Here is a 26,793-nt window from a genome sequence, read left to right as displayed (position 1 = left end):
AACGGACATGGAGACAGGAGTACTGTCAGATTGCTAAGATGGCCCTTAGAACGGCTCAAAAAGCCTATCATGCATTGATCATGCAAACCAAAAGCCTTTATTGCGCAGAGCGCATTGCCCTTTCCAGGAACAATGCTAGAGAATTTTTTTAAATCGTAAAGAGTTTCCTCTCCACTAGAGCAGAGGCTATGATTCATCCCACCTCATCTGCCTGGTGCAGAGAACAAAATTAAAGCTCTCCAAGCTAATTTTGACGCCGGCAATAGGCTTTCAGCTTTGAACTTTGCCCTTAATCAGCAGTCCCTGGCTTCGCCATCTACTTTGGTCACTTTTACAGCCATTGCTCAGCCGGACTCTTTGGTGGTCCTCAAGTCTCTTAAATCTGGATCACCAGCTGATCCCTGCCCAGCTAGATTGTTGTCTCTGGTCGCAGAGACTATCATTCCAGTGGTTAATCAACTGATTAACCTTTCTCTTACCACAGCTACGGTGCCTGTCACTTGGAAACAGGCCAGAACTGTCCCGATGCTGAAAAAGCCTACTCCTGACCCCACCATCTCCTCCAGCTATCGCCCTATTTCCCTCCTTCCTGCAGTGGCAAAAGTTTGTGAAAAATTGGTTAACAGGCAATTGTCAGAGTATGTTGAACGACATGACCTGCTTCACCCTGCTCAATCTGGCTTTAGAGCCACTTACAGTACTTAGATGGCTCTGGTGGAAGTTCCTGAATCCATCCGGAAAATGTTGGACTCAGGTGGTCGGGCAGCCCTGAGCTTGTTAGATCTATCTGCGGCGTTCTACACTGTGCCTCACTACCTGCTCCTGGACCCTCTCTTAGATATTGGTGTTTCAGGGTGCACTTGGAGATGGTTAAAATCCTTTCTTGAGGGTAGAACGCAAAAGACTTGGATTTCTCCTTTTTCTTCCTCTTCCCAGACAGTGACCACGGGAGTGCCTCAAGGGTCTATTTTGAGCCCTCTTTAACATCTATGTCACTCCCCTGATACAGCTGGCTGAGGGGCTTGACGCTTAGATCATTGCTTATGCTGATGATACCCAGCTCCTCTCTACATAGAAGAAAAATGATTCTGACACCACGCTTGCCAAATCCTGTCTGTCAGCGTTTTTTTCGATGGCTGTTCACTGCTCAGTTGAAATGAAACAAGGATGTAACTGAGATCCTCCTTTTCGGGGATTTCCCTCCTCAGTTTCTAAAATCACTCTGGCCAGACAATTCTCCTTTGCCGATCTTGGAAGGCCTCCCCACGAAAAACCTAGGACTTTGGTTTGACGAGAAGTTGAACTTCTCCACTCAGATCAAGAGGCTCACTGGCAAATGCTTTGACATTTTGAAATCCTTAAAAAAACTTCCTTCCATTTCTTCCTAGGTCAGCTATGGAAACTGTTATGTGTGCACTGGTATCCTCACGCTTGGATTACATCAATGCCTTATATGTAGGTTTGCCTGGCTACCGTCTGAACAAACTGCAGGTGGTTCAGAATGCCGCGGCCAGAACTCTCCTTAATGTCCCTATAAAGACCAGTGTGGGACAACAGTTGGGGATCTCCACTGGTTGCCCATACTGGAGAGGATTAAGTTTAAATCCCTGGTCCTGGCACATTCAGCTCTCTATGGAGACGGCCCTGTTTACCAAAGAAAACGCTCCAGGTTCTTCATTCCTAGCAAGTAGCTGTGCTCTGCGATGCAGATTCTCGCCTATGTCCCTAGGTTTCACCTTAAGAGAATGAGTGGGAGCTCTCTTGCCTTCATGGGATCTTCGGCCTGGCACCTTCTCCCTCTGGATCTTCGCAGCATTCAGGATTCCAAGCTTTTCAGGAAAAGGCTCAAAACACATTCCTATTCATCTAGCCGCCTCCTCTCTCCTACCTCCAGGCTCGTGCTGGGACACTCTTTTGAGTAGCCGTACGCGTTACAAATCCCAAATACAAATTTCTGGACAAAAAAGGAAAGTCTCCCTCTGACCAGGGGCTCAGAATAGTCAGAAACGTTTCCTGGCCTTTTAGGGGAGGAGACAGAAGCTTTGAACACCCCTAGTAAATTTAAGTGACTCTCTTTCCGGCCTGAAAATTGAAACAAAAACTTCTCTTGTTTCTCTCTTCTTGCAACTCCTTGAGTGGTCTCTGGTTTAATCTGAGCCCTAAACACTTGTGCATGTTTCTGATTCTAAAAAACTCTCCGAAGCTGGTGCTCTAACTGATCCCCAATTAATTTGCTTCCAGAAAAGGGCATATGCAGCAGTCCTGCCTTTTGAGCCCCATAGCTTCCTAATCCCTCAGATAAATTTGACATCTAACCACTACATCAGAAGCTGAGGCAGATGCTTTCAAAAAATCACAAGGCACATCTGACAAAAATCTAGCCTGTATTCCCATATTAGAAAATAATTCACAACAAAGTACCATCCTGTATTTCTGAAGTTAAAGCCTAAAAATATTTTACTAAATATTGGGATGTGTAAGCCACATAAACTGCTGCTCTCGAAGCAAGATTTAAACCTGAAAAACTCTTCAAGGAATTTTCCACTTTCCGGTCCACAAAGTCTGTGACTGGAACCTCCTCAGTAATCACCATGGAACATCCAGCAAAGCTAGCTGACATATGGGCAAACATAATAGATGAGGAAATATCCATGTCACCTTCAGCTAAGGGATACAAGCATGTTAAGAACTTAGGAAGGTCTGCCTTCTCCGGGTTCTTCCATTTTCTAAAAAGTAAATCCATCACCTCCCTATTTATAGCTAAACAAGCTGGAGAATGGAACTGTAATTGTTTAAATAACCCAGTACTAGTGCTTGGAATTTCCTCCTCCATGGGAATTGGTATCTTATCTCCCAAATACCTAAACAAAGAGGAAGGTTCAGATTTTTTATACATTTGCTGTTATGAGTAATATCAAGGACTGGTAATTGTTCCTCTTCTTAGGAGACAGACATGAAGAAACAGCTAAAGAAGAAGTAACATCTGAAGGAGCCGGGTTCCATGTTCTATGTCTGCTCTGGAACCCCCGAGTCAATGTCTCTTTTTGACAACATGGACGCGTGGAGGGAAGGAAAATCGTTAGCCAATCAATCATTACAGTTCCAATGAACCATGACTCCAAAGAATCAGAGACTCCCAATTAAGTGTAGTTAGTTTATTACAAAGCCAAGAACAATTGGACATACAAGCACCTCAGAATGAGGGTGTAGAAATACACTAGAACTAATACAAAGCCAAACCTACTGGTGAAACTAAGGCGATGCAAAATGCACAGAATAACCAGTTCCAGAATCAGGATACAGAAAATATGGCACCCACATCGAGATTTGCCTTCATTGGAGGTTCGTAGGTATAAAACATTAGTCTCTCCCTACACTACCACTAATGTGACGTCCCTACTTAGCATTTCCCAAAGGCAAGATCCATAAAGTTGTCAGCACATGAAGTCTTCCAAAGAAGTCTCTCCATGTGCAGATGAGTCAAGTAGCATAAAGCTACAGAGCTCGTTCTAAGATGCTCTCTATCTCAAGGCAAAAGCAGAAGTCCCCCGGGTACTGTCCCTAACTTAGATACTTCACTTTGCATGAGTAACCCAAAATGTAGTGTGACATCAGACCATCCAAGCAAGCCACCTCCTTGTAAATAACTTTCCACGATGCTCCCAGGCCTTGGCTAGATGGCCTTGATTTCCAGGCTTATCCTGATGAGAAAGGACAACCGTCCTTTATTATCAGTATCGCCGTTCAATGTATCCCCTCCTCCCTAAGCCTAACTCCTGAAACAAAGACATTATTCTAGCTAACAAAGATGAAGTGTCCACCTGCAACGGAAATGTGGGAAAGAACAAATTCAACTTGCACATGAATTTCTCTAGTAAATTTAATGCAAGAGCCTCCAGGGGAAAAATACAGTTCAGGCCTGCAGAAATGGGTCAACATAAGAAATGGCATATAGCCTCATGGTAGTAGACAAAAAAAATGAACATTATTACTGAGCACATCTAAGTTAACACGTTACATAAGCACATCAATTGTATAAATACTCATTAGCTACATGTAAGAATTCTGCACGTTAATGTTTTCACCTAATCATACGCAGTTGCAGCGTTAATTTCTTCACGTTCACATTTTTTTTTACAGAGTTTTATATAGCACGAACTTGACCCGAAGGTATCGGGTATCAGAACGCTTTACATAGAACCAGTTGCGTTACATGAGGACACATTGATTTTTGTTAGGCACGGGGAGATTAAGTGATTTGCCCAGAATCACAGGATGTTCAGCGTAATTTCAGAGACTCAAACCCAGTTCCCCAGATTCGAGGTCGACCGCCCTAGCCGTTAGGCCAACTCCTCTCCCCATCTGAATGTATCCCTAACCCAGGAACCACTACCTGCCCTTAAAAAAAGAAACACATTTTTTTAAATGCATCCCATTTTCCTTTAAGGAAAACGGGGTTCATTTAAAAAAAATAATGCTTTATTTAAAAGCAGTCCCAGACATGGAGGTCTGCTGAGCCCAGCAGGCCACCATACCTGGGAAGGCCAGCCATTCCTAATGAGGTCTCAAATTGCGAGTGCCTCATTAAAATGCATGAGGCATGCAATTTGCGACCCCATTAGGAACCGCTAATAGTGTCTCAGACACTGTTTGTACATTGTGATTTGCGACTCACAAATTGCGACTCACAATTTGTCTCAATTTGTGAGTCGCAAATCACAATGGTTGTACATCTGGCCCTGTATGTGGTTGCGAACTACCCATGATTATAATGCTCCCCTACAAATGGAAGATCAAATCTGCGCTCTAACACATTAAAAGAAGAAACTGGGGTGGGGGTAGGACAGTGAATAGCGACCACTGGCATCTTTATATTTAGCAAGTGCATCAGACAAAGAGGAAATGTATTACTTCACGTGTTCCTCAGAGAGCTGAAAACTTGCAGAAGAAGAGATAGGAGAAGACCTGCATTGCTCACATCTCTTTCCATCAGTCTAGTCTTGTCTGGTGCAATGATGTTGCTTGGAGGAGTGCGTTCTGTGCTCCATGACTGCAGAACACAGGACTAGTAGACTGGCTGACTTAAATAGAGAAACAGCAAGGACCCAGCCCTTCCTGAGAAGTGCTTGCAGAAAAATATGACCTTCTCCATACTTCAAATACTCATTATATATATCTTTCTTCCTTATTTCTTCTTTAATATTTGCTTATATAAAAGATAATAAGTCAAAATATATGACATAGAGGAGCCTTGAAACCCTGGCGATATGGACGAAAGTACCAAAAAAGGATAGAGTTGCAGCTCTATTGTAGCACACCTCAATGGTTACCAGATGAATACACCTTTTGATAGATGGAACGCACGTCTCCTGTCCCAAGGAAGACATGCTGAAAAAAGCACAACACAGGACAACTAAATGCGGGAAATCCCTGAAATTAGGCTCTTCCTGCGTCCACATGGCATCCAATAAAGGAGTGCCAGGTCTCTCGTCGGGCCACTGCAGCTTACACCACACATTGCCCCTGCCAGCCGCCAATGACAGTACAAACACAACCATTAACAATCACACTTGGCTTGTGAGGCAGGTATTAGTCATTGTAAATGTAAATTTAACTGATAAACAGCTGTTGTTGTGCTCATACCTAAATTAGGCAGACAGCGCCACCATATGGCAGACTGTCATGAGCCCCGGTATTGGAAATTAGGTGCCGGTGCCAAGCATCGGATACCACCGGCTCAAATTGAGCACTGCAATAGCGAATTCTTACAGACTGAAGGAGAGCGTGCTCCTACCATCTCGCTGACCTGCTGAAGGGTGCTTTTGAAAATGCACAAACTGGGTAAAAGGAAATAGCGCTCCAATGTTTAGGGAAGCTGCACAGTCAGATAACACTTCCTGGAGAAGCGTTGTCACCACCATCCTTCAACTGAAACCGTGCCCACAGGAAGGCACGATCAGGAAAGCAACAAGGTCATGATATGATTAGTTTGATAGAATCCCATCCCCCATATAACAACCAATAAAAACGTTTTATATACCAAGTATTTAAACATGGAAATCAAGTATAATCAACACTTAAACACTTGATACCGTGCTATACACTGTATCCCACTTACTAAGAGTATTAAGAGGATGCCTGAAACTTCCCATCTCCGACAGGGCCAGCCCCTCATCCCTATCACCTAGTGGTGGTAACTCCGCTATGGCAGGGAGCGTCGCCCCACTGCTTTCTCGCAGGGCGAGAAGCAAAAAACATAAAATGGTAATAACTTTTACTTAATACCATTTTATGGTTCTTTTTGCCAGTGGGATAGTAAGCGGGGATGCTCTGCTTACAAAGGGCAGGGGAGGAGTGATTTGCCCGCTCCTGAGTGCGCAATGACTGTTTGGTCGGCAGTCTTGGGCCGCCCAAACCGGTCATTAGCACCCCCCTGTTCTCCATGCAGGCTGCATTGCAGCCTGCATGGAGAACATGCCCACCCCTCCAGCCCCTGGCTGAGTGCCGTGTCACGGTGCTCAGACCAATCACAATGCTCCATTGGAGAGTTGTGATTGGCTTAGAGGTGGGAGCCTGTCTGCCTGCTTCCTGTTCCAACCTAGAGACGGACACAGGCACGCATGAAAGAAGATGCGGGACCCAGCGGCGGTGGCAAGGTAAGTTTTATTTCTTTCTTATTTCTTATTTTTTTTTTTTGATCCGTCCTCGCCCCCCCATATGCCCTCCCACCAACCCGCAAGCCGTGCCGGCCACTCCTGCTGTTAAACCCCCTCCCCCCTAGAGTTTACTTTACAGAAGTTTGGACCAGCTCCGTAAATCCGCGATGTCTGTAGAGCATACAAATGAACTAGAAAGTGTGATGGGTCGGCCCTCTTTTATTGCCATGATGGTAGGAGGGGCATATGAGAGAGGCAGAGGGAGGGTGTGTTTTTGCTTTACTTTTGATAGGTCCAGCTAGGTCACGTGGTGCCTCGTTAGATGTTAGATATCTCATATAGTAGTGGTACTAGAAAAATGGGTTGAGGAGGTAATGTAAATCTCAAGGTCATGACTTAGGAAAGCTCAGTCAAACAAGATTATTAGGAATTACAGGGGTCCTTGTTTGGGGTGTGCAATGTTGCACTTTTTTTAACTTTCACAAAGGTCAATGAAAAACTTTGCTTACATCTGTATGCAAGTCAAAAACAGCCTGTATAGAAGATATTCTATGTTAAAACAGTTAGGACCTGATTTAAGGTTTGATGGATGGGCATCAAACTACTAAGGTGGCCAACCCAGTATCCCAGCGTCTAAAGGTGCCCTTTAATGGTGCGCAGATGCACTCTGCAAAATGTAAACCTGGAAGGAAAAAAATATACAAACTTCTATTGGAAATGAATTATGATGCAAGCATGTGTGTAGTTTGAGTCACATACTTTGCGAGCCATGTTGTGCTTGGCTGTTTCTGTTATCTTGGAAATGAGCTAAAACTACGAATCATTACATCAGCCAAATATTAGCAGCGCAGAGTGTGCATCCACCGATGTAATGCTGCTAGGGACACATATGAGATTCCTAAGCTGGAACAATCGGTCCAGGCCCTGGAACTAGGAAATGGTTAATGGCCAGTTTGCCGATGTTCTATCATAGGCTAATTTTTAGGTCTCGCCTGGCGTAGACTGCGCAGACATGCGCAGTCTCGCTGGTGAGATTTAATGAGTTAGGGTAGATTTCTCCCGCCTCTCTCTTCCATTGGCTGGCGTCACCGTTTATGCTAAACGGTGGCCAGCCATTGGAAAAGAGCGTCTAGTGACGTACAGTTTTCTCTTTTAGAGCCGTCCCAGTTGGGGTTGCTTTACATTTGTGGTAAAAGCTTTTCTTATCTTTATGGGGCCATGTGTTTCAAACATATGGCCCCATAAAGACAAGAAAGCTTTCGCGAAGGAGGAAAGTGAAAGCCGAACGTGCTTGTTACTTTTGCGGCCGGACCGCGCTTGTTTAGCCTAGCTTCTGTGAATGAATAATTTTGAGCTACAACCTTCCTCAGACTCGTATCAAGCTCCAATAAAAGCATACTGACTGATGACTCCCCAGAGCTTAGAGCTAGCTCTAAAACAATGACGTTCGGGACTTTCTAGTTCGTTACTGTGCTGGGTTAGCTTTGTTGCATGATCACACGTATTTCACCATAATTGTGTAAGTCCGCAATATTGGCATTTTTAGCAGAGAGCAGTGTCTTCTCGGGACAATTTTTCCCTGCCGCAATCGTCCCTTGCTTCCAATGTCGGTATTGTCGTGCATGCGCGAGGCTCCCCCAGCATTTTGCATCCTTTTCTCCCGGCTCTCTAACTTAGGAGACGGAAACTGTCCACACGCACAACAGGTGAACAAACAGGTCTTTGTGAGGACCGCGCACCCGTGCAGCAGCCACAGGAGATGCTGCTTCAATTGTTGGCCTCATTAGCATGCAGCTGACAGACTACTATTTCAGCGGGGATGACCGCTCCCGCTCCTCTTGTCAGATTCGTCGACGTTTCAATAACTGCGAAGCCTCACTTCAAAATAAAAGGCCGACACACAAGAGGCCAACCTTGGCCTCTGAACTCCCAGTCGGCGCAGCCACAATATTACTGTTCCATCAAACAAGGGAACTGGGGTTCCATTTAACCAGGGGCTCTACGACGGAAACGTGGCAAGCACAACTAAGGTTACAAAGAAGAGATGTACAATTTAGCCCCCTGCCCACCAATAGTCTGGAATACAAAAATGTATAATTTTATAAAAATAGCAGACCCGTTTTCCACCTATTCATCAATAACTAATAACTGTCTGTTTTTTTTCACATAATCTACTATCCTCTTCCCCAGAGGCACAGTTTAATGCGCTCAGTCAAGGAAAAAAACTGTTACCAACAGTTTAGAATCGAACAGCAAAAGGATATACAATCTTTTTGAGAAACTAACGCATGCCTTCAACAGAAAATACGCTGCTAATACTGTATATGCATTGATTGAATTTAAATTTTGACATTATGCATCATATAAACTTGAAAAGTGTGAGGTTCTGCAAAAGAGCTCCAAGTGGGCAGGAAATGAGCTCTACTAGACGTTTCCAAGCAGGATCAAATATTAAAGCAACTGTTTAACTAAAACCATGTCTGTTTACGGTAATCTCATAAAAAAGGCAAAATGACTCATTTCCTTGGTTCTTCTGCCAAGAATTTCTTTCACCTAGATGCAATTTATTCTTTGCCTACGAGGCTCCGGCACATTCTAGAAAACATTTTTCTCAAAGACAAAAAATTAATTTTGAATTCAAGGCGTCAGTCACCTATTAAAACAAGAACATTTAGTAATAAGTATTTTTTTTAACTCAAAGCATTTTGAAAATCTAGTGTTTGCAATAATACATTACACGCATGAGCCATCCCACCTATTTTGTATTCTAAAAAATATATTGAAATCTAGAAACCCGAGTCCGCTCAAAAACCCTGCCAAATCTGATCTGGAATGGGAAAAACCAGATCAAGTTGTGAAGGTCTTAGATAAAGCGGATACTAACACATTTCTCACTATAAACAGGACTGAACACTATACAGTCGATATTTTCATTAAGGTCCATTCATCGTTATCACAAAGGTTCACTTTTGGCAATTGTTAGTCGACATTTTACCCAGCCATTACTGGGTAAAATGTAAATGGTGAACGAGTGCTGATCCCGATTCAGAAGTGAGCGGGTGATATCAGATGGGAACATCTTTAGGCGAATATCAGAGCAGGTTGCAATGCTCCATCAGACACTCCTCTGATTTAAAAGGGGGGTTTTCCTGTGTGTCCTGCTTGCAAGCACCGCGCCTGGTCCAGGCATACACTGGTCGAGTGCATCAAAGGAAACTGGGGGACTGAAGGTGGAATTCTAAAATCCATCCATTTTATAACAAATCACTCTCTGGAAATTCTCCAACAAAACCGGTTTCTACAGAAATCAGACCCAGGAAATATTTGTATTCACAAGCAAGCAATAAACCATCACGCAACATAAAACACATACTTTGCGGAAATGTAAAAAAAAAAGATTTGTTACGATATTAGTTTACTCCTAACATGTAATTTCTTTATCCATTTAGGTCACCATAAGCCCTTGTTTCTCCCCCCTCTCACCCACCCCCAATAGTTCCCATTTTTTCATCGATTTAATTATTAGACCCTGTTGGGGATTAATCTAGAAATGGTTTCCTTTCCATTGTTACTTCCACTACAGCTGTGCTTCGCAGCCACTTTGAGTTTAGAAAACTGTTTAACTTGGGCCTGCACACACCGAGGCCCACTTTCCAGCAGCTTTTCTCCAGCATCTGCTATTGAAGTCTAGTTCCAATTTACAACAAATAGCTTTTCCAGACCTTAACGCTTGAAATTCAGTCCCTCTCGGCTGCTTTTCCCATTCAATCACTCTACACACTATTTCAAGGAGAAAACATTTTCTGCCAATTATTACACATCTGGAAAAATGCATGTATAAGCTAAAATACACTCTGCAGAAAGTCTTAGTTTTCTGCACATGGCCACAAGAAGGATTTCAAGGGCCACTGACGGATGTATGACGTTACAACGCATGCTGTTGCAACGCATGCTGTTACAACGAAAGTTTTACAACGCGAGTGCATTGACAACGCAGGACATTACAACGCAAGTCTTTACATCGACTTGCACTAGATGGCGTGCTAACATTAAAAAAGTGTAATTTACTATTCCAACTCCAGTTTTAACAGTTTCGTTGTAATGGTAGTGCGTTGTAAAAGTTGCGTTGTAAAGGTTGTTCCCCGCCACTGACCATACTCAAGGCAGCGAAGTCATTTTCGGATTTTCTTTTTTTTTTATCTTTAACCGAAACTTGCCAGCAGGTGCAGATCCCTCTGACTCTAAAATAAGACCGTCTGAAGAAGAAAAAAAGGTTTTGCAAGAAGTGGAGGAAGGGTAGCAGTGTACTTGGTACAGCGGATTAATGTAAATGATGTATACTCAGGAGTTTGTATGGTCTAGTCGATTAATGCAAAAAATGTCTACTGCAGTAAGTTAGGGCAAGCGCACTTCCGACCTAGGGTTGACTAATGCATATATTACCGTGAGCACAATAAATGCAATCACAGACCTGAACGCCATGGGGATAGTGAGTCTAGAGTGGAACACAGTGCCCCTGGTACTAAGAATGTGTTACTGAGGCAGGTAGACGCAGATGTGCTTCTCAAGACTACCCAAGAAGGCCTGGTGTGTTTAAAGAAGCAATGCACTCCTAGGCAAGACCAGGTCTTTAGTCAGACGATGACAGCAACAACAGAAGGTTGTAAGTGGAGGTCTGGAACATTAGAAAATTCGAGAAGGCCAAATAAAAGGCGGTTTATTTCTGGAAATGCAAGCCCCACTGTGCCTGCTGTTGGAGTGAATGCAAAGGAGATGTCCCTCAGTGATGTAGAGTTGGAAAGGGAGCCCGGTTCTTCTTCGCAAACATTATTCCTACACTAACCTGCCACACAAGAACGCCTTGTATCTAGTATAAATAACAATGGAAACAAGCATTGAAAATGCAATAGGTCTCGCCTTTGATTAAGTTAAAGCCATTTGCTTTGCTAATGGTATTGTATAGCAAAGCAAATGGCTTTCACTTAATAAAAGGCGAGGCCTATTGCATTTTTAATGCTTGTTTTTAAGGTTGCAGGAGCATCCAGCAGAGTCCTGAGAACTTATATTGGAAATCACACAGGAAATGTCACACCTTAAAGACCAAGCAGAGCTTATAGACAAAAACCAGTCAGTCAAAAATAGGTTGGCTTGGTTAACAGCCACAAAAACGAATACATTACAGCACACTAATAAACAGAAATAGAAACAATATCTTCAATCACAATCTGGTGTCACATATATATATTTTAAAAAAAGACAGTGCAAAAACAGTTCCTAACCCCCCAGGACAGTTCTAATACTACTAAGCAGGTCAGTTGCAGACAACAGATCCACAGCCTTCCTAATACCAAACAGTAAGGTGCTTTCTCGAGCTAAGAGAAGGATCTTCAAGTTGGTGAAATGTTGTTGTAGGTTGTCATTGTGGGGGCTTCCTCTAGGTCGTTGTTGGGATGTCCTGCACATAGGGGCTTTGGTATACAGTCGGAGGCTTAAATATTCCCCCAGAGGGTGTTTCAGTATCTACCTGATGATGGTGGCTAATGTCACTCCCACAGTAGGTGTTAGTCATGTTCCTTAGGGAACACTGTGGTATCCTTCAAAAGCCAGCCATGATCTGAAGCTCTATCAGAAGCTACGAGTAGATGGAAAAAACTCTCTTGTCCATTATTTTCTTAATGAAAAATTATTGTGACAACTAGTGTGCCCAATAAGGTGAAATGGGAGATAAGTTTTAAACTCTGAAAAGTCCACCGAGATGTTTAAACTGCAATCCGATTCGTGCGCTCTGGAATACACCTTCGGCTCCCCGCGGAAATTGTTTTTGTAATTTAACAAGGAATGCTACAAGTAATAATGTCAAGATGCTTGGTATGTACGGGATATTGCCCAATAGGTACACTTGCATCACTCACAAATGTATTCATTCAAACTATTTATGGGGAAGTGGATGGTGAATCTTTAATCCAACCGACTAATGCAAAAAATGTGCAACTTGTTCATTATTAACAATCCTTGATGATGTATAAGGCCAAAGAATGCATTTATTCACATCGATTTAATTCCTTAAATGTTTAGTTGTGCGGCATTTTCTCTGGATCCTTAAGTAATTGGAGGGTACTGGGTGGTTCTCACGTGGGTAAGGACATTTACCACCGCTGTCCAAGTGGCCTCAGGGTAATACAACACTCCAATTTGACAAGAAAGTTACCCCCTTTTCATCACCTGCCTATCCCTTAGCAGCAACGATGAGCAGTCGGCGCTAACTCAAGGAGGCGGTGCAATGTTGGAACTCAAGCTCAGAATCAGATCCAAGTAATTAGGTGCTGTCAGAACTCTGGCCTAGATATACTAATATACTATATTGCACAAGCATTCACGTAGCACTGTGCGTTATTGCTCTTTGCTTACGTGCCTTTTTAATGGTAGGTAAATAGAAACAATGCTTTGCTTTGTTGTGCTCCAGTTGGGGCAGCGGGAGCACTCCCACAGAGCGATTAACCCCTGATCGCGTTTATGGAGAGTATATCTGCCATTGTAATACAGAAAAGTGGAACAGTTAAAAATATGGCCAAAACAAAATACAAAAGATCCAAGCAAATTTGGACCTGGGAGCTCCACAATCGAGGCTGAATTGATGGCAAGTGGTACAAAACGCAGCTGCTCGTCTTCTGCAAAAGATCCGTCGGCATCAACATCCTCCGCTAAACTGCACTGGCTACCTATAGAAAAGCTCATTAAATTTATGGACTTATGCATAGCGCTCAGAATTTATTACAATAACTGCCTAAATCTTTTAGGTCAAATGCTGCACCTCTACGCCCCTCGAAGACTTATTCAGTCCACCTAGTACTATCGGGTAGCTATGCCCAAAACACAGAAAAGCTGGAGCGAAGCTCGTTCTTTCTCATTCCTGGCGTTGAAAACTCTGGAACAAGATGCTCCTCTCCCTGAGGATGACCTCAAATGTACTAACGTCCAGGAAAGGGCTTAAAACATGGCTTTTTTTGATGAATCTATTAAGCATTTTGGAACTTCTTGGGTTCGAGAAGTTTCTAACAGTGGCAAACCCTTTGTGGGCAGCCATGCACTTTATAAATCTGATAAAAAGAAATAGAAAATGCAATATGACCTCAAACAAAATATAGTTTTACGTGGTAAGGTCATATGGCCGGATTCTTGACTACCTGACCATCTCCAAGAATCCTCTCAGGTCGCAGGATCTTTTTATCTTCTAAATAGTGTAGAGGGGAGTAAATCCGATTATTAGTACATATTCACCAAATCAAATCTCATTTAGGAAGGACCACTGACTTCGAATCTAAAATGTATAAGATTTTATTACAACTAAAAATAACTGCACATACAAACACCTTAGCACAAGGTGAAGAAGATAAATAGGCACTAAAACAAACGCAAGTCTGCGCAAGAGTCTCATACGACTCAGAACAAGAAGAATAACAAGCTCTAAAAGCATAAGAAATGCAATAGTCAAACCAATATCTACATTAGGAATCATTACCCTAAAAGAAAACAGTTAGTCTTTCCCTACCCTATTTCTATGGTGACATCCCTACTTAGCATTTCCCCTCTCAGGCAAGAGAATAAAAGGTGTCAGAAGTGAAGACTTCCTAAGAAGTACACTCACTTAGTCAGAGCTCGTTCTAAGATGCTCCTTGTAGCTCCCCTTCTAAACCTCAACTGCTCCACCCTCGGGGCACTGTCCCTAATACAAAATCCCAAAAATGTAGAACACGCCCTTCGGCACACCTCTTCAGCCAGGTCTTCTTCCAGTACTTTTCCAGCGAAACTTGTCTCTACTCCAACGACGGTTAGCTTGACCTTGGGTCCCAGGCACCTTCTCCGCCGAAAGTATCATCCCCACATTCCAATGTACTCCCCTGTTGGCTTCTCGTACGATCCTAACTCCTAAAACAAAGAGCTAGTCTCACTAATGATCTAAATGTCCTTGCACCTGCAACAGAAAAATGGGAACGAAAAACTTTCCTCTTCTCTAAGATTTCCATTCTCCTGCAAACCAAAGCCTTTACCAAGGAAAATCATTTTCAACCTACAACGTTCAGCTAACATAAGAAAATGAACAGGCCTTTCTCTTCAAACGTATATGCGATCAGGCCTTTACACTGTTAAACACATTACTACATCACACTCTAAGCCTTAGTTCATCACTTTTATACGTGAATAAGCAACTTGCACGTGTAACTTTAACATGGCACACGTTTAACCTAATACATTGCATTACAAAAACTAATCATTATGCTTTACTAAAATACATTCACAATAATCTGCAACATTACTTGTCATGAAAAGCATGGTTACAATTCTAATCACCTCTATGTTAAAACGATTCTAGTAATACATTTCTATGACACCCTTAACCTACATCGATTAATATGTGGGTGCGGACTAACGGTGAATATGGTGCACCCCTACAAATTTCAGAATAACATGACGCTCTATCAAAGCCATTGCATAACAAATTACACGGACCCCTACCAACTACGTTTTTCTGTGGAGAAAGGTTCAGATATCATAGACAGTTTTCATGAACATTCAGGTTTACTATACTCGATGTTAACTGCAGCTGTTCCGTGTAGAAGTTCTGCTGGACATATAGTCACGGTGTTACTAGTTGGTTATGATAAGTCTGACCTTGTTTCTTTAGCCTATGCTGCAAGGCTGGACAACTCAGTGGCTTTGAGCCCAGGTTAATTGAAAAAACTGAAAACATAGTCCAAAAACCATAGGGTCTCAAAACTCCACATCCAAAATGAAAAGTCCCACCTAAGCACACAAGAAAGGTAGATTTCACAAAGTATTAGCATCATGTTAGCAGGGCTACCATGGTTACAGTGACTGGTAGCAAACTAGAGACACATTTCAGGGAGAGATCTTAAAATACTGAAATGAAGAGTGAATGCCACAAAATCGTTTTAACAACAAAATAAGTTTCACACAATTAATAGAAGACTATATCGTCATTGTGAATTTTACAAACTCTGCCTAACAACCCATTAAAGTGTGTATCCTGAATTCTTATAAGTATCCTATTATATATACTCTGATTTCCTTGGAGTGAATAATTCAATAGCATGCACCTAGCCTGCCTAGCTCCGGTGCCAGTCTTTGTTGTGTTGTTAAAGCCCTGGGAGTTTCTAGCCCCTCAGAAGATTATATTATATATGTGCATAAAAGGATAGACCCGAAGGTCTGTCCACTTTTGTAAGGTCTTTTGTAATGATGAAGAGGGGAATTGTATAATATTCACTAAACACTTTGGGGCATATTATCAAGAAACGGCATTAAAATTATCGCCGCTTTAGTGGCAGAAAACTGCCGCTAAAGCGGCGTTAATGGGCTTGATAATATGCCCTTGAGAATCTAATAGAAGCCCATGTTCTGGTGTCAACATGGGCTTCTATTGGAATTCTCACCGACATATTATCAAGCACATTATCGCCGCTTTAGCGACAGTTTTCTGCCGCAAAAGCGACGATAAGTTTAAAGCCGTTTCTTGATAATATGCCCCGTAGAAGCTTGTTGTGATGTTTCTGGTTTCCATTAGCTGTTGTCCATATTCTAAAATATTACGGACTTTCGAATCATGAAACCGGGGGGCATATTAGCAAGACCGCCGATAAAATGATCGCTGTTTTAGCGGCAGGAAACTGCCGCTAAAACGGCGATAATGGGCTTGCTGATATGCGTTATAGAATTCCAATAGAAGCCCAGGTTAGATGTCCTGCACATCTAACCTGGGCTTCTATTGTAATTCTATAACGCATATTAGCAAGCCCATTATCGCCGTTTTAGCGGCAGTTTCCAGCCGCTAAAACGTCGATAATTTTATCGCCTGTCTTGCTAATATGCCCCATAGTAATTAGTTATTTGAGTAGAGTGATAAGCTGAAAGAAACGGTCAAAAAAGTAGTTTCATATACAATTATTGTGTTGCACTGGCAGAAACTGACCCATGTTGTGTTTCGTTATCTCGCCCCGCTGTAGGTCTGGACAAAGTTCGCTGTTCGACCTGGGGCAGCGGCAATATTCTCACTCTGGACAGGGACACATATTTTTTCAATGGGACCTGCAACTACATCTTTGTGAGGGTCTGCAAGAACACACCGCCGGAGATCTTCAACGTGCAGTACCAACAAGGCGAGAACGGGACCATGAAGGTCATCACCATCCTGATTGGACCAATCAACATTGTTGTGCAAGGGAAGAGCATCACTGTTAACAACAAGTGAGTACTCGCCTTTAAGCGACAGGATGCTTTTTCTTTGGAGGATTTAGGGCAGGGCCGGCTTTAGGGCAGTGGGACCGGTGCGGCTGCACTGGGCGCTGACCTGTGAAGGGGGTGCTGATCTCAGGGGGGCACTGTGTTTACCAATAACTTACGATTGGAGAGACGGGAGGCACTTTTGTCCGGTGGTAGTGATGGTATCCGAGGAGGCAGTTATGGGATGTGGGAGGCGCCAAAAATGATTGTCGCACCTGATTTAGGGTGTGGAAGAATCAAAGAGTGGTTAGTGTTCAATGGCTCTGTTAGTATGTTCTAAAGGTGAACAGGGATATTTTCCCTAGGCCTGGCCCTCTAGAGGACAGGCAGTTCTGTGGCAGCCGCTCACATAGCAGGCATGCCTAAGGTGTGCATGATATGCAACCCTATTTCAATCAATCATTTCATAAATATTGATATTTTTGTGACCCTGACAATTTCCCCCCTGGTCGGTCTGCTGTAGGCATTAGACATAAATATCATGTCCTAAATACTGTTTCCTGAATGTTACCCCAAGGGCTGTAGATTTTGTCTTATGAACTCCTATGAAAGTATAATTTGTAGACAATGTCAAGGTAAGAATATTATTGTCACATGATAGTCTGACAACAATATTTTGCTGTTAATCCACTTGGAAGCCTGCTCCTCCTCAATATCACGCTATATTGATTACCCATTGAAGCTAGTCAACATGCATAGCGTTATGTCTATTTTATGCACAGATGAAATTTGGAGAACATCAACGATTACTGCGGCTGCTAACACTTTTTTGGTTTTGTTTGCCAGGAAAATAAAGTTCCCTTACAGCTACAACGGGATCCAGATCATGAAATACGGAAGTCAAACCGCTCTGATAGCCAAGCAGCAAGACCTGGAATTGTCTGTCTTCTGGGATAAATACAGCCTCTCTGTGAGTACCACGCGGGTCCCGGTGGCACGCTTTCCTAATGCGTAATCTGGAAAGCCAAGGACAATTCATTCTATTGGACAGTGCAGGAAGATGGCGATGAGAAGCTTCTCCAACGAAGCTGGGAGAATTAGTGGGGCCAGTAGTAATTACACCAGTTGGCCAGACTCCTGGAGATTGTTACTCTCTGTTTGAGATGAGAGACATCTATGGAGTATTCCATTTGTAGTGGGCTAGAAGTCTTGATGGCTGTGGGGGGAGGGAGAAGGGGGCATCACAGGGCCCAGTGGTGAGCCTCAATTTGTCTTCTTATTGAAGGCCGGTAGAAATTATTGCTCTGAGAATGGGTGGAGTCTCCCAAATTTGATTTCACTGTGACACAAAATAAGAGCAATAAAATGCACAGGAATGCAGTCAGGAGGTACAAGGCACATATTGAGAATACAGATGAATAAAACATCTAGTTTTCTTGAGCCCTAACAGTCATTTGAAAACCCACAGGTTGACGTAGACAGAAAATATGCCGGTGAAACTTGTGGGATGTGCGGGAACTTCAACGGCGAACACCTGGATGAGTTTAAAGAAGAAGGTAAGCTCCTATGAGGGACTCAAGTGTTTTCATCAAGGTTTGCTCATGTTATTATGTAAATCACTTCTGTGAAGTGGTGAGAGTGATATCCCATTGGTCCATGCTCGTTTACCTGCAGTGTTCCAGTGGCATATTTTCCTGAATGTCTATTTGGTTAGGATTTGGAGTTGAATTGGTTTCAGATCACAGCAGACTTATCCAGTTGCTGGGGTGGGAGTCGGTACCATCCACTGAGATTAGGACCCGGCCCTAGAAGGACAGGAACACAGAAGGCAAGAAGCAGAGCGTATTAGGCTATTACCAATGTACAGCTTGAAATCATTATTGAAAAAGTAGCAAGCCTAAATATTGATGCATCGAGAGTGCTGTAGCTGTTGCAAGTACTGCAACTTCAGGGTGAGCGGTAGCACATAACTCATTACTACTATTTTCACAAGGGATGCTGCTCGTCTCGATTTGACTGCCATGGAAATGCAGTGCAAGCTCCTCAAACCACAGTAGTGGGCTACGTTTTACGTTCATTCAATGTGGGGGAGGGGGGCAGTACTTTAAGTGAATGTCCACTTTGTGTGGCCATTCAATCCTGTAAATCAGATGGGCAACCCACAAAAAGAACTGGATCTGGCGACATCGCTTCCATTGTGGGGAGGTGATAGAGGAGGAAAAGTATCGAATGCTGGAAGCCACAGTGAACAGCATTGATGGAGATTTGTCGGGACATTTTTCAGCACCTTCACACAAAGGCAAACTTAATATACCACATTGCAACACAGTAGCTGTATGAGATCTCAAGAAGTGGAGAAACTCCAAGTCATTCATTAGATGCTCTTGCAGAACCGTGTGGGGATTCTTGTAGTGAAGGCGGGTCCTGTGTGATGAGTTTGGTGCTGGTGCTGAATTGGGGTTATCTTTATGTCACTTGTGGCATTGTCCAGGAAAACGGGTCAGCAGCTGGCTACTAAGTACAAGCAGTGCATCAGGAGAGCTTGGTTAGTCCCACAGTTCTAGATGTGAGCCCTAGGTCAATAGTGGAAAGTTAACTATCAATACTGAGAAGTATTCTTGCCAACTAGCTATGAGCCGCTGGTCACTATGGGAGAAGTGTCCTTTACTGGTAGAACATAGCTCTGTTGGTATCTTAATGCGTCGACAGGTTCTATACCAGGTTGCACTAAGGAAGTCTTTTCTCTATGGCCACAGTTCTTTCACTGCCTCATGTACATTCTGGAAAGTTGCATGGATTTTCTAGTTCACTGTCCTATTTCTTCGGCAGGAGGGAATCTTGTTTTTCCATACCAGTATGCCTTGAGTCAGCAGATAGATGACCCAGGAGTGAACTGCCCATTTCAGACTGGTACAACCACGATGCTGCCAAATGACATATATGTAAGTGTCATCCTGCTCATTCTCTGTTAATGTATACTGATCACAACCAAGTATTTCAAGTTTGCAATTTTAGCGTAAAGCCTAACAGGAACCCTTTACATTTGATCTCCTATACATTTGTGATGCAACAATGAAGTCACTAAACCGTTATTTTTGACTTAATGAGGCCCTCACATACATTTTCATGGATTAGCCCAGGTACTGCTGCATAAACATATAATGCCTCTTCAATGAAGGCAAACATTGTGTGGGTCAGCCAAGACATGGCCATAGTTTCCTGTGTGCTTGATTTTGTCTCTGGTTCTCTGTTGTAGGAGTACCACAAATCCATACATGGTTACTGGCCACCTGAATGGGCCAGATCTTGTGCTCCCATAACACAAGCGAACAGTCCTGATTTAATCCATGACTCAATCTCTCTCTTCCAGGTCACCATCTGCTCGGAACTGCTGGACCAGGTGTCATCATCCTGCACTGTGCCAAAGGACAACTTCATTGGCCCGTGCCAAAGAGAAATGTACTACTGTAAAACACCAGGCATGCCGAATTGTGTCTGCTCTACACTGTCACAATATTCCAGTCAGTGTGCCAACAGCCTGCAGCAAGTCAACAACTGGAGGGACCAAACCTTCTGCCGTAAGTGGCCTCAATGGGTAACCAGTGTTAGCTTATAAATTAGGACGCTGGGGCTCAACCCCTCCCCAAAATGTATCTCAGTTTAACACATGCTTTCAGATTCTGCTGTCTCAAAACCACAGACTGCAATGCAAGACAGTTAGTTACTATCTGCATCTAAGCGAGTCTCAGGTATCCAGGAATGTTCATGGAGTAATATGTGTTCATATCAGTGGCGGCCGACATAGGTAAGCGCAGTGGGGTGTGGCAGGGCGCGGCGGGGGGGCGTCGACAGACAACGGAATAGATATTATTTATTTATTTAATTATACCTATTCTGTTGTCTGTCAAATTACCCCCTCCCTCTCCGCCCCGCCTCACCGCGTTTACCTGTGCCAGCCGCTGCTCGTTCATATGCAAAGTTTCATTTGACAAGTCGGAAAATGAGGAGTCCTGTCTACTACAACGCTCCTCTTTGTAGGGAAAGAGATGAGAAGACAAGACCACTCAGTCAGTCCACGTGTGCGTCGCTGTGACTGTTACACCGCACATTTCGAGTCTTTTGTATATAATAGCGTTTATATAAAATCAGTTTGCAGCAATTTAACGATTCAAAATGAATAAATGAAGGGACGGTGTGGTGGAGCAACATTACAATTGAGACGGGTCAGATGGCCAGGGTCAACAGACAGTGATGATGATGATGACTTAACTTTGGACAAAATTGATTGACCGCAGGATGTGATCATTGTGATGATAAGGAGCAAACATGCGCATCCTGGGTTTTACAAGACCATGAAAAGCCACGCATGGTGGCTTCATGTGGTCTTGTATATATGGGCCAGCACATTGTGCCTCCCTGCGTAAAAAAAAGGTTGCAGCGCAAGGGGCTTGTAAATAAGCCCCTGAGTTTTCCTATCACGATTTTGAAAGGGAATCCCTTTCCTTTTAAGAATTAGGTACCATCTCCTTTGAGATTTAAGTAACCTCATCTTTGATAGCTTTATTTCGGTCGATGACCATAAAAGCACAGATAAAATATGTACATTCAGAATAAAACATAAATATTAATACATACAAGTAAAAAGTTATTAAACAGAGTTATCAAAGTTGAGATTTACACATTAATGATTCAGTTAATAAAAGTGGACCTCCTTCGCCACATGCTGTGCAAGAAACGGGAAACAGTGAATACGATAGGGGGCGAAGTGTCATAGCGCAATATCCTACATGCTTGTGCGCATTGTTTTAGGCCTAGATTTCTACATAATGGTACAAGCCATGATCTACGAATTTCTTTATAGGCAGGGCAGAAGAATAAGATATGAACTAAATCTTCTTTGGTTGTGTTGCAAGCCGGACAAAGCCCCTCACTTCTTCCTGGCCATTTGCAAGTAAAGTCCCCGATTGGGAGGCAGCCGTGCCTTAACTGAGTATATAATTTTTTGGCAAACTGGGGCTGAATTTGGTCTAAGAATTCCTCCCTGCTGGGTGCCATCTTGACTTGCAAAAATTCTGTGGTCAACCTACCCATAGTCTGTGAGCGGTACAGCAGAGTTAGCCTGTGCTGCTTTAGTAGCACTAGCAAGTCCTTCTTCTGTACCGCTAAACAGCTCACCCATGGAGAGTCCCAGAGTTGAGGCAGACCTATCTGGTATATTAATGCTTTAAGGTGAGATAGCCAGGGTATACTTTTAACCTTCAGTTGGTCCCAGATAGCCAAGAATTCAGCTCTATAGTCATTGAGCTCGGGCACTGTCCATAACCTTCTCCAGTATAGGAGGGGTCGGTTTGACAGAAATTCAGAAATGGGTTCCAGGTCTAGATCTAACCTCAAGGGGACGAGAGGTGTACTCTGGGGGAGCCCTAGCAAGTTTCTAACAAATGTGTGTTCAGCCCTTGATAGGGGTAATACACGGGTGTGGCCCCAGAGTTCTGCACCGTATGTAGCGGTAGGTCTTGCTTGAACCCTATACATTTCAAGGGCTGGAGACACTGGTTTAAATTGCGTTTTCCTGTGAAACTTGCTAATGCCACCAGCTACCTGTGTCAGCTTTAGGGCAGATTTGGTCACCTGGGGGCCCCAACCGAAATCTTCGGTCAGGGTAACACCCAGGTAAACAAATGTTCTGACCCTTTCGAGCGGAATGCCATTCAAGGATGGGCAGGGGCGGGTGCGCTTTGGTGGGCCGAAAATCATGTACTTTGTCTTATCTAAGTTCATTTCAAGTCCACGCAGAGCGCAGAATGTTACAAATCCATCCAGGACCCTCTGGATGCCCGTTGATGTCCGTGATAACAATAAAGTGTCGTCAGCGAACATCAAAGCGGGCACCCGTCCAGATGACAGGCGAGGGGCGTCATTATTCCTGACCGAGTCCAGGTCACCAACCAGGCCATTTATGTAGAGACTGAAGAGTGTAGGTGCCAAGGCGCAGCCCTGGCGAACTCCTCTGGTGACGGGGAAAGGGTCGGATAAATCGCCATTCTTACCACAGCGTACCTGGGCATAGTTCCCTTTATGGAACCGCTTTAGGAGCTCTAGTAAGTATGGGGGGAGCTTTAGATCTTCCAATACCCTCCATAGCTTTTCCCTGGGCACGAGGTCGAAAGCGGCCCGTAGGTCAACAAATACCAGGTATAAGCTACAACCCTCCAGTATTACTGTCTTCCAATACAAAACCTGCAGCCTAAAAAGTTGGTCCAGAGTCGAAATCCCGGCTCTGAACCCAGCCTGTAGGGTGGTTAGTATTTTGCTTTCATCTGCCCATTCTAGGAACCAATCACTGGTCACAAACCAATAAAACATACCTACCAAATCATAATGCGGGGGGAACGTCCCTTTATGCCTTTTCTTAATTATTTTTCGGTATGGGCACTAAACCCATTTTGCAAGTCGCAAATTAATGTCTAACTTTCAAAATGGGTTTAGTGCATTGTAAAAAGCATTTTCTGTTTACAAACCATGTGATTTTGAGAATCGCAGGGTTATGAATGCAAAAATGGTTTTGTACATCTGGCCCTTGAGTAGTAGAAAAGAAAAAATATATCCAAATTAATACACCACACTTTGGTTATTCTAAAAATGTTATTTTTCTACAGGTACATTTGTGCTGCTGTGCTTCACAATCATAAAAACATTATTTTTTATATAAAAAATGTCACTTAATTCTCGAATGATATCCCCAAGCTCCCATCATGGGTTGACCAGATCTTGAAAATAAAAAACCTGGACATTCAACTAAGGGAAACAGAATGGCATACTTTTGAGTACTTAGACAATGAGGCATTAAGGGGAATTACATGAAACTTTTGCACACAGATTCATTTGTTTTATTGAGTTGCATTCTGCATAGGCTGTTAACAAATTGTGGACTGGAACATATGAGAATACGTCCTCTTCTGTGTTCAGTTGACACTCTCTGGAAACAGGGACATGTGTTCAATTTACTGAACTTTCTAGTGACCAATGGGCAAAACTGGGTTGTCCCGAAAATCCGGGATGCTTAGTTATTCAATCCCATTAGTTCTTTAAAAAGACATGATATGCATGTTATTCTTCTCTATTACAGCTGTCGCCGTCTGCCCAGCTAATCAGGTGTACGACGAGAGCGGAATGCCCTGTATCGCCACATGCACCAACCCCCAGTACACGTGTCCATCCAACCACCCAGGCGTCTATGGCTGCTTCTGCCCAGAAGGTATCCTTCATTTCAATTTAACCCAAAAATGTCCACGCATCCCTTAACTCACTCAAACTACATGAATAATGGAATGCCAAAGAAAGATATTTCAGGGATAATGTGCAAATACCCAGATAGCAGTACCAAGGCTACAGGTACTTGGTGGCAAAATTGTGTTTCACCCCAAAAACGTATTATTGGGTAGGTACAAAAGAGCAGTGGAATATAGTGGGAGAAGTCATAATGGGGTAACAGGTGGTGTGAGGCAAGACAAAAAGGCTGAGGGTGAAAGTAAGGAAGAGAGACAGAACGAAGGGAGAAAAGAGAAGAAATAGGTGAATCTGACGAGAGATGTAGGAGAGAGTGAGAACAGGGAAGGGATAGGAGAAAGTAATAGCGAGTGCCGGATAGTACATTGAAGTCGAGAATGAGGCCAAGGTAATTTCTCATGAATGTAGTGATAATAATGAGAAGAGAAGAAGAGCTAGATAGACAGAGAAAGTCAGGGGGATAACCAAGAGCCTATTATTGGGTTATGTAGATAGAAGAACATAATGAGAAAAAAAATTGAAAGACTGAGGGAGATAAAAACAGGCAAATAAAGGGTAATTAAAAAGTAGATGGGGAGATTTTGAAGTGAGGAAAGAATTGTGAAGAGAAGAAAGAGATGAGAAAAAGGACAAGAACAGGCTGGGGGAGAGGAAAGGTAAGCGGGGACTAGGGTGAAAGGAAGGGGGGGAAGAAAATCATATACGGAGGGGCAGGAAGAGATAGGGAAGAGGTAATGAGATAAATGTCAGAGACACAGAGAGGGAAATAAAAGAGGGACAAATGCTTTAGTGGTATATGAATAATACATCTGAATAAAGAGAAGTCCTGCAAGAGGATCACAAGACAAATGCGATGGGACTGAATGTGGTTCAGGAGGAATGTGCTTAGCCCTTGTACTTTGTAATGCAGGTACTGTTCTGGATGACATCACTGGCACTGGCGAATGTGTCCAGGTGACTGACTGTCCCTGCAAAATCAATGAGCAAATCTACACCCAGAATGAGACAGCAACGTTTTCTTGCCAAACCTGGTGAGTACCAGACCCACCCAATGAAGAAGGGGTGGGATTGTGAAATATGAATGATACCAAAATCCATTGTGAAGCCCCAGGCTTTACTTTGCTAGTCTGGCTGTGATCATTAATTGGTATACCTAATAAATCAATCAATCAAACAATCGGTCAAATAATAAGAACTTGAGTGAGTTAAAATAGGTTAACCATAGAAGCGCAAAATCACAAGATATTCATCGCAATAACAACAAAAACACTGATTGTGGTAATCACCCAAACAAAATAAAAAAAAGGCAATGATTTTATAATGTTTTCCAAAGCAAGGAATTACGAAGCCATACAGCAGATTTTAACAAACATTGAAAAGGCAACAGATCTCGCCTTTCATTAACTTAAAGTCATTTGCTTTGCTATACAATACCATTAGGAAAGCAAATGGCTTTAACTTAATCAAAGGCGAGGCCTATTGCATTTTCAATGCTTGTTATCTCTATGACTGTGGCCAAGTCACTAATTACATATTATTGGAAATCTCAAAGCACCCTGTTTCGAGGTTGGCTAAACAAAATTATCAGGGTTATTAATGTATGCAATTCAGACCAGGACTGAACAGACGTTTCTTGAAATGCAGCGAACTTTTGTTAGAACCTTTTTTGGGGTGTCATTTAATGGGTTCAGTTTTAGTCAATATATGTGAATTGAACTAAATGACATTTTGCCACCTGTTCTGCAGGGGAAACAGCGTTTACAACTCTACCATCACAACGCGGCACCATTACAACGTGGTTGTTACAACGACCGCATTGTTACCACGCATACATTTACATCGCAAGTCATTACTACGACTTGCTGAAGGGGGCGCACTGATGTTGGATTTAGAATCCAACACCTTCCCTGGTGTTGCACAAGCTGGAGTAGGAATAGTAAATAATACTATTCCTAAGTCCAGCGCACCCCCGACAGCAAGTTGTAGTAATGACTTGCGATGTAATTGTATACGTGGTAACAACACGGTCATTCTAATGACTGTGTTGTAATGGCATGCGATGTATTCGCATGCGTAGTAACAGTATATATTCCTACTACACCGCTTAGGTATAGAATGCCTGTGGATGCATTGAGGAGGGCAGCAGGGACACGGGGCGGGGGAGGGGGTTACAACTGTGGGTTGATTGACATTTGAAACTTCCCTTGAGTAGTAGAGAGAGAGTAGTAGAGAGTGAATAGTAGAGAGTAAGTTGTAGAGAGTGAGTGAGTAGAGAGTGAGTAGTAGAGAGTGAGTAGTAGAGAGTGAGTAATAGAGAGAGTGAGTAGTAGAGAGTGAGTGGTAGAGAGAGAGTAGAGAGTAGTAGAGAGTGAGTAGTAGAGAGTAGTAGAGAGTGAGTAGTAGGGAGTCAAGAGTAGAGTGTAAAAGAGTAGTAGAGAGTGAGTAGTAGAGAGTAGTAGAGAGTAGTAGAGAGTGAGTAATAGTGAGTAGTAGAGAGAGAGTAGTAGAGAGAGAGTAGAAGAGTAAGTAGTAGAGAGTGAGTAGTAGAGAATGGTAGGGAGTAGTAGAGTGAGTAGTAGAGAGCAGAGAGTAGTAGAGAGTAGTAGAG

At 43.1% G+C, this 26,793-nt stretch overlaps 1 protein-coding gene across 2 annotated transcripts in view; it reads left to right on the top strand.

Moving 5' to 3' along the window:
- MUC6 (mucin 6, oligomeric mucus/gel-forming) overlaps positions 1-26,793 on the top strand; it is a 159,696-nt gene that overhangs the window by 24,108 nt on the left and 108,795 nt on the right. For both annotated transcript variants that reach the window (XM_085644897.1, XM_085644896.1), the window contains exons 4-10: positions 16,679-16,919; positions 17,742-17,865; positions 18,364-18,451; positions 19,725-19,837; positions 20,266-20,473; positions 24,025-24,153; positions 25,096-25,216. In XM_085644897.1, coding sequence (XP_085501023.1) covers positions 16,679-16,919; positions 17,742-17,865; positions 18,364-18,451; positions 19,725-19,837; positions 20,266-20,473; positions 24,025-24,153; positions 25,096-25,216 — 1,024 coding nt within the window. The remainder of the gene's footprint in view (positions 1-16,678; positions 16,920-17,741; positions 17,866-18,363; positions 18,452-19,724; positions 19,838-20,265; positions 20,474-24,024; positions 24,154-25,095; positions 25,217-26,793) is intronic.

Source organism: Triturus cristatus, chromosome 3_1 (genome assembly GCF_964204655.1).
Source record: "Triturus cristatus chromosome 3_1, aTriCri1.1, whole genome shotgun sequence".
Lineage (NCBI taxonomy): Eukaryota > Metazoa > Chordata > Amphibia > Caudata > Salamandridae > Triturus > Triturus cristatus.
Note: the sequence above shows the minus strand (reverse complement) of the source record. Positions and strands in the feature narration are given on the sequence as shown.